Source organism: Bidens hawaiensis, unplaced genomic scaffold (genome assembly GCF_021521415.1).
Source record: "Bidens hawaiensis isolate Kalapana, Puna unplaced genomic scaffold, B.hawaiensis_p1.1 tig00022042_1, whole genome shotgun sequence".
Classification (NCBI taxonomy): Eukaryota; Viridiplantae; Streptophyta; class Magnoliopsida; order Asterales; family Asteraceae; genus Bidens; species Bidens hawaiensis.
Genome location: NW_027493420.1, coordinates 198,885 through 210,718, shown reverse-complemented (window position 1 = coordinate 210,718; position 11,834 = coordinate 198,885). Strand labels below are relative to the sequence as shown.

The window sequence follows — 11,834 nt, the reverse complement described above, 5'->3', positions numbered from 1 at the left end:
AAAAATCGTTATCCTTTGCCACGAATCGACGACCTCTTCGATCAACTCCAAGGCGTAACGTGTTTCTCCAAAATCGATCTTCGATCGGGATATCATCAGTTGCGTGTTCGCGAAGAAGACATTCCAAAAACCGCATTCCGTACTCGATATGGACATTTCGAATTTTTGGTCATGCTCTTCGGGTTAACCAATGCACCCGCGGTATTTATGGATCTCATGAACCGCGTTTGCAAACCGTTTCTAGATAAATTCGTTATTGTCTTTATTGATGACATTCTCATCTTCTCTAAATCCAAAGCTGAGCATGAGCATCACTTGCGTTCCATTCTCGAAGTCTTAAGAAAAGAACGACTTTACGCCAAATTCTCAAAATGTGAATTTTGGCTAGAGGAAGTTCAATTTTTGGGACACATCGTCAACGACAAAGATTGGAAGACTCCGACTACACCCACGGAAATTCGATCTTTCCTCGGTTTGACCGGATATTATCGGCGTTTCATCCAAAATTTTTCCAAGATCTCTTTACCCCTCACTTCCCTAACTCACAAAGGACAGCCTTATGAATGGGGATCCAAACAAGAAGAAGCATTTAATACTCTTAAACACATGCTTTGCAATGCTCCCGTTCTAACCCCTCCCGATGGAAACGACGACTTTGTAGTATTTTGCGATGCTTCTCATCAAGGTCTCGGTTGCGTTCTCAGGCAACGAGGTCAAGTTATTCGTATGCTTCAAGGCAACTCAAGGTCAACGAGAAGAACTACACGACTCACGATCTTGAACTTGGTGCCGTCGTTTTCGCACTCAAAATTTGGAGACATTACCTTTACGGAACGAAATGTGTGGTTTTTACCGATCACAAAAGCCTTCAACACATTTTTGACCAAAAAGATCTCAACATGAGACAACGAAGATGGGCTGAGTTACTTAGTGACTACGATTGCGAAATTCGCTACCATCCCGGTAAAGCGAATGTCGTGGCCGATGCCCTTAGTCGAAAGGTTAATGTCAAATCCGTCTTGCTTCTTAGCGTCACCGTTCAAACCGATCTCCAAGCCAAAATCTATCAAGCGCAACGTACCTCTGTTGACGAAGGCAACATGTACGACGAAATGTCTTGTGGAGCCGAGCTTCAACTCGAAACAAAACCCGATGGCTTATTGTATTATCTCAATCGTTTATGGGTTCCCGATCGCGATGACCTTCGTACTTGCATACTCGATGAAGCTCACAAGTCACGATATTCTGTTCATCCCGGTGCGGATAAAATGTATTTCGATCTTCGTTCTACCTTTTGGTGGCCGGGTATGAAGAAAGACGTAGCAACGTACGTATCGAAATGTCTTACTTGCTCTAAAGTCAAAGCCGAACATCAAAAACCCTTTGGGTTACTCAAGCAACCACCAATCCCCATATGAAAATGGGAAGACATTGCTATGGACTTTATAATGAAACTACCCACTACATAAAAAGGCAACAATAGCATTTGGGTGATTATTGACCGATTAACCAAGTCCGCTCACTTTATTCCAATTCGAGAAAAATACTCCGTTGAGCAACTTGCCCAAATCTACGTTCGCGAAATCGTGTGTCGCCACGGTTTACCTTTGACTATCATCTCCGATCGCGATGCTCGATTCACGTTTCATTTTTGGCGATCACTTCAAGAAACCTTGGGAACTCGTCTTGATCTTAGCACCGCTTATCATCGTCAAACGGATGGACAATCCGAACGTACGATTCAAACACTTGAGGACATGCTTCGAGCGTGTGTACACGATTTCAGTGGGAATTGGGATTCTCACATTCCTTACATTGAATTCTCTTACAATAACAGTTTCCATTCTAGCATCGGTATGCCTCATTTCGAAGCTCTCTACGGTCGCAAATGTCGTTCCCCGATTAGTTGGAATGAAATCGGGGAAGCTCAAATTACCGGACCCGAAATGGTCCAAGAAGCCACCGACTGTATCGACCAAATTCGCAAGAACCTACTTGCCGCTAGAAGTCGACAAAAGAGCTACGCCGACAAACGGCGAAAACCGATCGAGTTCAATGTCGACGATCTCGTCCTTCTCAAGGTATCCCCTTGGAAAGGAGTTATTCGTTTTGGAAAGAAAGGAAAACTAGCTCCCCGTTTCGTAGGCCCATTCAAGATTCTTGAGCGAGTCAGAAAAGTAGCCTACCGACTCGAACTACCGGAAGAACTCACCGGTGTTCATCCGACCTTTCATATTTCAAATCTCAAGAAGTGCTTAGCCGAAGGTAGTCTCCATATACCTCTTGACGAAGTACAAGTCAATGAATCAATGATTATGGTTGAACGACCCGTTGAAATCATGGACCGCAATGAAAAGAAAACCAAGCGAAGTCGCATTAAGTTAGTTAAAATTCGATGGGAATCACGGCGTGGCGCGGAGTTTACATGGGAACGAGAAGACTCGATGAAGGAGAAATATCCATATTTATTTACATCATCTTAATTTCGGGACGAAATTTCCTAAAGTAGGGGATACTGTGACACTTGTCAATTTCGGGTTATTTTATACTTGTATTCTTAATGTAAACCCGACCCGTTTTGTATCCCGAACCTTTCGATATTATCAAAATGATGAATTGAATGTTAAATATTTGTTTTATAGTTGTTGGATAAAAAAACACCCTTTTCGTTTCTTAAAATTCCCCGAAAACGCTCAAAACAAACTCCAGGGACTAAAACTACCAAAATGGAGACTTGAATGACCCATTTGTAGTTTGTGCTTTCTTGGGTCTATAACCAACCCATTTTCATGAAACACCCTTTATGAAAGACCCATTCAACTTACCCTATATATACACACCCATCTTCTTCATTTGTGCTTGCTCATTTCTTCATTTCTCTCTCAAATTCTTGAATTCTAAGGTTGTTCTTCATATGCTAATCTTTCATTTTAACTAACTTCTCAATACTTAAAGCTTGATGTTACAACATATATATAATATACACTCCTTGTTTACCTCCGGTCTTTCATTTCTCCGGTCTCGGCCGGTTGAAATGTCGGACTAGTAAGGCAAGGTTACATGGAGCACTTTGTAGTCCTTGTTTATATATTTAACAAATCTAACCATATAACTTGTTATACTTGCTTAAATTCTACATATTTTAGTTTATTTTTCATATTTGTCAAGTTCCATGGTATTGGGTATGTGGTGACTAGCCTCGGTTTCATCCCGAGTTGAGAACCGAACCAAAAACCGAACTTTTGTTTAAAAGCATTATTGTTAACTTTTTTAATGCAAAACTTGAGTATGATTATTTATAAGTTATTTTACAAGTTCCATGGTAATTGGGTATGTGGTAACCATCCTCGGTCTTATTCCGAGTCAAGGACCGAACCAAAAACCGAACTTTTGTTTAAAAGCTTTATTGTTAACTTTTTGAATGTAAAACTTGAGTATTATTATTTATAAGTTATTTTACAAGTTCCATGGTAATTGGGTATGTGGTAACCATCCTCGGTCTTATTCCGAGTCAAGGACCGAACCAAAAACCGAACTAAACCGAGTTCACTCGCTTAAGACACACAAGTGTGTTTTTAGCCACCAAAACTCATATTTTTCTTCAAGATTATATTTTAAATCAATTTTAGTTAATTTCTAAACATACTTGGCATGTCGGTAACCAACTTGATCTTATAACAAGTTTGAACCGATAAGGTCGTATACTCGCTTAACGAACGTTAAGGTTCTTCACAATAGAACTACATACTTGGTTAAGTCTATTTTGATTTTATTGAGTTATCTCATAACATTTATTATTTTGGGAAGTTAACTGTGAGCTTGGTCAATTATCAAGTCTCGAACCGACAAACCCGAACACTCGTTTAGACCTCGTTTTGGTATTCTTATAACCAAAGGTTTTGCAATATCGCATTTTAACCCACATTATTACTTAACATAGGTTGAGTAAAAAAAAGAAAAAAACTAATGAATAGAATACCGAGACCCGGTTTCGAGTAAACTTATTTTACAAAACTCGTTTTTTTTAATTTCTCAAATATTTACATTTTAAATCCTAAACTTTATTTATTTACTTTATTTGTCATGTATTTTATTTTAAACCCTTCCAAGACTACCTACTAACACAAGACCCGTTTAATATAGGTCTTGCTCGTTAAACCGATCTCTCGTATTATTCACGACACTGTCTTTCAAGTTACTTGTTAATGTGAGTACTTTTTCATCCCCCGTTTTCCATCTTTCGTTTTGGGGGTGGCATTGCATACTTATTCAAATTCAAATGATTTATACTTGAGTCTTAAACCACAACACGTATTGTATATGTTTACTTAAATAAATGCTCGATTTGGTGTTATATGCTTTACATGATTATGTGCAAATTCTTGAATGCTAAGGCGGGTAGCCTCATCAAAGTATGATCATACGTTAATTCCGAGTATATATGGTATCCCCATATAGAAAGGTGTCGTCAATGTATTCTTATTGACGATTTAATTATTGTCGTCAATGTATTCTTATTGACGGTTCGTCAATGTATTCTTATTGACGGTTTCATTTATCTAAATTGTTGCTATTATTTATTGTTTTCATATACTAGTTGTGGATTTCATACTATATACTTATTGTCCAAAACTATGAAAATTGCTCACCAACCTTCGTGTTGACAAACTCTATTTTATGCAATGTTACAGGTTTGATGTTAGCTTGATTGGATTACTTGAAGAAACTTATTATCTTGGCTTTAGGATATTAGAAAATAAAATAACAAGTTATTTGTTTATCTATCTATTTGGCATTTTGTATGAACAATTGTTGTGTTATTTATGATGATATGGATTTAAATGAGTTGTTTAAATATTCTAACTTTATAGTGTCATTGTGCAATGAGCAATCATGTCGCGCCTCGACGTTTCCGCCTTCATTGGTCGGGGTGTGACAAAAATGATGAATTTTATGTTACATATTTGTTTTATAGTTGTTGGATCTAAAAAAAACACCCTTTTCAGTTCTTAAAATGCCCCGAAAATGCTCAAAACGAACTCCAGGGACTAAAACTACCAAAATGGAGACTTAAAGGACCCATTTGTAGTTTGTGCTTTCTTGGGTCTATAACCAAACCATTTTCATGCAACACCCTTTATGAAAGACCCATTCAACTTACCCTATATATACACACATCTTCTTCATTTGTGCTTGCTCATTTCCTCATTTCTCTCTCAAATTCTTGAATTCTAAGGTTGTTCTTCATAAGCTAATCTTTCATTTTAACTAACTTCTCAATACTTAAAGCTTGATGTTACAACATATATATCATATACACTCTTTGTTTACCTTCGGTCTTTCATTTCTCCCGTCTCGGCCGGTTGAAATGTCGGGCTAGTAAGGCAAGGTTACTTGGAGGACTTTGTAGTCCTTGGTTATATATTTAACAAATCTAACCATATAACTTGTTATACTTGCTTAAATTCTGCATATTTTAGTTTATTGTTCATATTTGTCAAGTTCCATGGTATTGGGTATGTGAAGACTAGCCTCGGTTTCATCCCGAGTTGAGAACCGAACCAAAAACCGAACTTTTTTTTAAAAGCTTTATTGTTAACTTTTTGAATGTAAAACTTGAGTATTATTATTTATAAGTTATTTTACAAGTTCCATGGTAATTGGGTATGTGGTAACCATCCTCGGTCTTATTCTGAGTCAAGGACGGAACCAAAAAAACTGAACTAAACCGAGTTCACTCGCTTAAGACACACAAGTGTGTTTTTAGCCACCAAAACTCATATTTTTCTTCAAAATTATATTTTAAATCAATTTTAGTTAATTTCTAAATATACTTGGCATTTCGGTAACCAACTTGATCTTATAACAAGTTCGGACCGATAAAGTCGTATACTCGGTTAACGAACGTTAAGGTTCTTCACAATAGAACTAGATACTTGGTTAAGTCTATTTTGATTTTTATGGAGTTATCTCATAACATTTATTATTTTGGGAAGTTAACTTTTAGCTTGGTCAATTATCAAGTCTCGAACCGACAAACCCGAACACTCGTTTAAACCTAGTTTTGGTATTCTTATAACCAAGGGTTTTGCAATATTGTATTTTAACCCACATTATTACTTAACATAGGTTGAGTAAAAAAAATGAATTAAAATACCGAGACCCGGTTTCGAGTAAACTTATTTTACAAAACTAGTTTCTTTAATTTCTCAAATATTTACATTTTAAATCCTAAACTTTATTTATTTACTTTATTTGTCATGTATTTTATTTTAAACCCTTCCAAGACTACCTACTAACACAAGACCCGTTTAATATAGGTCTTGCTCGTTAAACCGATCTCTCTGATTATTCACGATACTATCTTTCAAGTTACTTGTTAATGTGAATACTTTTTCATCCCCCGTTTTCCATCTTTCGTTTTGGGGGTGGCATTGCATACTTATTCAAATTTAAATGATTTATTCTTGAGTCTTAAACCACAACACTTATTGTATATGTTTACTTAAATAAATGCTCGATTTGGTGTTATATGCTTTACATGATTATGTGCAAATTCTTGAATGCTAAGGCGGGTAGCCTCATCAAAGTATGATCATACGTTAATTCCGAGTATATATGGTATCCTCATATAGAAAGGTGTCGTTAATGTATTCTTATTGACGATTTCATTATTGTCGTCAATGTATTCTTATTGACGGTTTTATTATCTAAATTACTGCTATTATTTATTGTTTTCATATACTAGTTGTGGATTTCATACTATATACTTATTGTCCAAAACTATGAAAATTGCTCACCAACCTTTGTGTTGACAAACTCTATTTTATGCAATGTTACAGGTTTGATGTTAGCTTGATTGGATTACTTTAAGAAACTTATCATCTTAGCTTTAGGATATTAGAAAATGAAAGAACAAGTTATTTGTTTATCTATCTATTTGGCATTTTGTATGAACAATTGTTGTGTTATTTATGATGATATGGATTTAAATGAGTTGTTTAAATATTGTAACTTTATAGTGTCGTTGTGCAATGAGCAATCATGTCGCGCCTCGACGTTTCCGCCTTCATTGGTCGGGGTGTGACAGTTTAAGAAAACAAAGTTTTAGAAATTTATTTGTTTACTTTAGAATTTATAAAGGGTGGATTTAGGTTTTTAAGAATAATATATTTTATATTTTCAAAGGAACTTTGGTTAAAATATTTGTTAGTCAAGTTCAACGAGTTTGGTTCATTTTAAAAAAATTTGAACCAAGTCATTAAATAAGAAGATAAGTTTTAAGCAAGGAGTTTGTTTTTGTCATAAAAGAACCCGGAATTGAATCGGTTTATGTCCCAACATTTTTAAGAAGTGGAGATAACGTTATAAGGCTAAAAAAAAGTCATATTTGGCATGTTTAATTAAAGAAAAGTATGTTCATTGACTTAACCGAACACTAACAAACCGAGTGCGAAAATTTGTCTTTTACCATATTTTTCAAGTAGTTTGGCAATGTAATAATGATCAACATGTGTAAACATGCTAAAAATAATCATATAAATTACCCGGATAACGTACATAAACTTGAAACACTTGGAAATCTTGGACGGTTTGACTTTGAGAAGTCAAAGTAAACGAAACACCAAAATGAATAAGCAAAATGACAATTGAGAGCAGATAAACTTTGAGTGAGAAATGAGTTGGGCAAGGGAAAATAATAGATGGAGTTGTGGTTTATAAAGCCATAAAATTGTTAATATCAATGCCAAAAGAATTAATTTCAAGAACTAGTCAAAAGACTAGTTTTAAGTAATAATAAGGAAAAATTAAATGGTTTTGACTCAATTGATGAAAAAATGAGATATTATAATACTTGAATATAGTCTAGGTACATGGGGATGAAATATTCATAAAAATAATAAGTTTAAATAAATAAAAGTGACTATATCAACTTATTTATTAGTAGTACACATTTCATTTGATAAATTATATATTGTTTATCTAAGTTTACAAATTGACATGATGTGAATGTTGTTTCATAAATCCGAGTGTAAAACTATTAGCGAATTCACAAACATATAAGACTTAAAGTTAATATGAAATAACTAATATACATACATGATAAGTAAATAAATTAATAACAAAAACTTAATCAAATATCGTATGAGTATGTAGATAATAATAACAACAACAATAATAATAAATTATAAAAAAATGAATAAAAAATGACATGAAATCAATATTTTTATTGATTAATGCATATCCGAATTGTATCAGAATTTTTAACTGGGTCGGGTCTCGAGTTTGAAAAATAACGAATGTCAAATCCGCTCCCATTCTGATATGGCATGATGAGTTGGATGAAAGAGACGGCTCGCAATACGTAGTTAAGGACGCCCACGCGGATGAGGGGATTGTGATTGTGATTGTAGAGGGGTAGGCCATGGATTCGTTGCACGTTACAAAGGAGGGGAGGATGCACGAACAAGCTGAGATGGCATTGGGCAAGGGGGAGCACGGTTTCTCATCCGTTGGTATAAAATTAAAAAGTTATCTCGCTGTGTATGATTGGCTAGGCCCCACCTCAGATGATTTCTTTAAATGGCACATCTCTGATCTCTCACCCAATTCATTTATTGTGGTTCAATAACCCTCATTGTTCTTGCACACACAAACACACACAGAGAGAGATAGAGAGAGAGAGAGATTAATGGATACAAGTTCAAGTGATGACGTGATAAGATGGTTCGAAGAAGTTGCAAAAAGTGCTGGGAAAGTTCAGTTGCAAACACTGAAGATGATTCTTGAAATGAATCATGAGGTTGAATACCTGCAGAAATGGTTGAAAGACATTAATGTTCATAATATGGATGCAGAACAACTGCAGTCACTTTTTGTTTCAAAAGTGCCACTGGTTTCCCATGCAGATTTAGAGCCTTATATCCAGAGAATTGCTGATGGAGAAACTTGTCCTTTACTCACTAAACAACCCATTACAACTCTATCATTAAGGTATTTCTATTAGTGTTGGTTTCATATATGCATGTGTATAAAAAAGCAAGAATTGAATGCTAACATAAAGACTGTTTTGATTCTTTTGTGGTGTGTTGCATATAGCTCTGGAACAACTGAAGGAAGACAAAAGTACGTTCCTTTCACTTCCCATAGCTCCAAGAGTACTCTACAAATCTTTAAGCTGGCTGCAGCTTATAGATCAAGGTCTTTCAATTCTCTCTCTTTTCTTTTTCAAAGTTTATGATTAGTATGTAGTTTAGGATTTGGTTCAGTCGTTTTCCTAAAGTTGTTTTACTTGTAGGCTATGTCCCTACCCATGCAAAGCAAACTCCCAAAAGTTTGGTGAAAACTTTAAGGGGCATGTGAAGTTGATGAAATAAATGATTAAATATAAAATAAAAACATTGTTAGAAGTTCCGTGAGTTCGTTTATAGTGGGTAGGGAACCGCCTATATGTACAAGAACTTTAAAAAATAAACGTATGATATGTTGGGATTAATTGGTTTTGTTCATAAGTCTTTATTTGTATTTTGCATGGAATAAGTTTGGCTTCAAATTCTCACGTGGATGTTGAAGACTAAAGTATTTATTTATGGTTTTATTATATGTTTTAGTTAGTTGATTAACTAGTCAGAATTGGTTTGTAGTTTGACCGAAATCTCTGGAAGTATCCCTTCAGAATTGCAAGTTGGATAAAAGAGTGGGTCATGATTTACCAGTTCTTTAGTAGTTAGTTCCTATTTTATTGTTATGTTTCCAATGTATCTTTTGTTTGTAAGGTTATATATAGCCCAATGCTTTAATGAATAAAGTACACATTTACTTCTTTTACCTACTCTCTGCGTATGCTTTATTGTTAACTCTATTTTGTTTCCATATTCGTATACAAAACCCTTTCAAGTTCTCACTGTTCTTATTTCTTCAAGCTTGATATCCAACATGATACTGATTAGACCATGCGTTGTGGATAACAGTTAGTTAATTAATCAGAAGTGGGTATACGTCACTACCACATAGGTGGAGAGCTATTTATTCATTAAATAATCCATCAAACATATGTAATGGCTTAACCAAGTTGATTATTATTATATAATCTTTTTTTATAGAAATGAGATTGGGGTAGTTTAATTGGTTGAAATTGGATGTAGTCCCACCTCTTTTCATTTTGACGTTGTTACTAGACTAGTGCCCGAAGAGGCATCAACCCTTTGGCACCTATCTCTTTGTTTTGTGTAATGGTTTTGATGGTTAAAATGGATGAGGTGGGGGGAGTGGCACCACGACCTCTTCACAACACTTAGTCTTAGATGAATTCTTAGATGAATTCCAAACCACCTACTAACAAATTTAATGTGCTTATGTGAAGGGTTTATCCAACAAGGGAAGGAGGCAAGATTCTTGAGTTCATCTATGGCAACAAACAGTTCAAAACCAAAGGTGGCCTATCAGCAGCAACAGCCACAACACATTACTTTGCAAGCCAAGAGTTCAAACTCAAGCAACAACAAACCAAGTCATTCACTTGTAGCCCACATGAAGTCATCTTCAGTGGTGACTACAAACAATCAACATATTGTCACTTCCTTCTCGGACTCTTTTACGCTCCACAAGTCGAATTCATCACTTCCGCTTTCGCATATTGCATCGTTCAAGCACTTACCTTGTTTCAAGATTTCTGGAAAGACCTATGCAATGATCTTTCTAACAGGACTTTGGGTCCTAGTATCACAATCCCATGTATCCGAATATCGACTGTGGGTTCCACTAGATTATATACAAAATAATAATAATAATAATAGTTGGATCTTACTTGTTCCGGTAAAGACAAAGGCATGGGTTTAAGTGGACAACAATATCGGTGATCGCAGTTTTTGCGTTGTTCTAAAATTTTAAGATAACCTATATGTTTGTAAGACTGTATTTCTCCGATTCTGATCCCGTTGCAATGAGACTTTTTCAGGGACGAAAAAAGGATAAGTGTGGGGATATTTGATATAACGTTTAATATACTTAATCTCGTGTATATTTTATTTAATATTTTATTAGTTTACATTCGGTTTTTGTTAAGATTTGTATACTACTAACATATTTTGAATAAATGTAGGTACCGAAACTTGTTCGTGGTTAAAGAGGGCGAAAACGATCAAAAACAAGCCGAACCGGAGAACCGACGCATCAGGAAACGAACCAGACCGAACCAGGATTGAACCGGACCGGACCAGACCAGATTGGACCAGCCCCCATAGGCCGGAGCGCCGCGTGGCCAAGAGGAACCGCGGTGGGCTCAATGTTCCAGAATCTTCGTTTCTTGGCCGACTTTACTTATTTTTGGACCCCTGTTGCCTATAAAAAGACCCTTAAACTCACCATTAACCATACCTGGAAGTCCAGACGAATTTAGTGGGTTTCGAGGAATCCAAGAGCAGTTTCCGGCAGCTTTGGAGTCGAAGAATCAGCTGGTGTTGCGCGTATTAGTTGAAGGCGAAGAACACGGGTTTTATCTTTTGTTTCTTTCGTTTTCATTATTTTATCGCCATTAATTCTTATATGTGTGTTTTGTTTAAACCTAAGATGCTAGGCTAAATTGCATGAACCGCCTAGGTTAAGATGAACTTACTTTGATGTTTTGATTTGACTTTGGGATTGTTTATCGTTATGGTTTTTATGGTTTAGTAAAATATTTATTTATATTTGATTGATGCGTATGAATGCTTAGGATTGTTTGATGAGTTTTATTCCAAAGCTTTCCTTGATTATTGTTTGTAATATGATAGGTTGCTATTAGATCAATTACTTCGTGTTTTTGATTATTTTATGATTGATGTCATGATAAGGTC

The 11,834-nt window shown here is 35.5% G+C and overlaps 1 protein-coding gene across 1 annotated transcript; it reads left to right on the top strand.

Annotated features, from left to right (window-relative positions):
• Positions 1-8,679: 8,679 nt before the first annotated feature.
• On the top strand, positions 8,680-11,125 carry LOC143564590 (indole-3-acetic acid-amido synthetase GH3.10-like). Its single transcript, XM_077051819.1, has 4 exons — positions 8,680-8,994; positions 9,100-9,201; positions 10,364-10,751; positions 11,102-11,125. The coding sequence occupies exons 1-4, from the start codon at positions 8,693-8,695 to the stop codon at positions 11,123-11,125; spliced, it is 816 nt and encodes a 271-aa protein (XP_076907934.1). The 5' UTR covers positions 8,680-8,692.
• Positions 11,126-11,834: the final 709 nt, after the last annotated feature.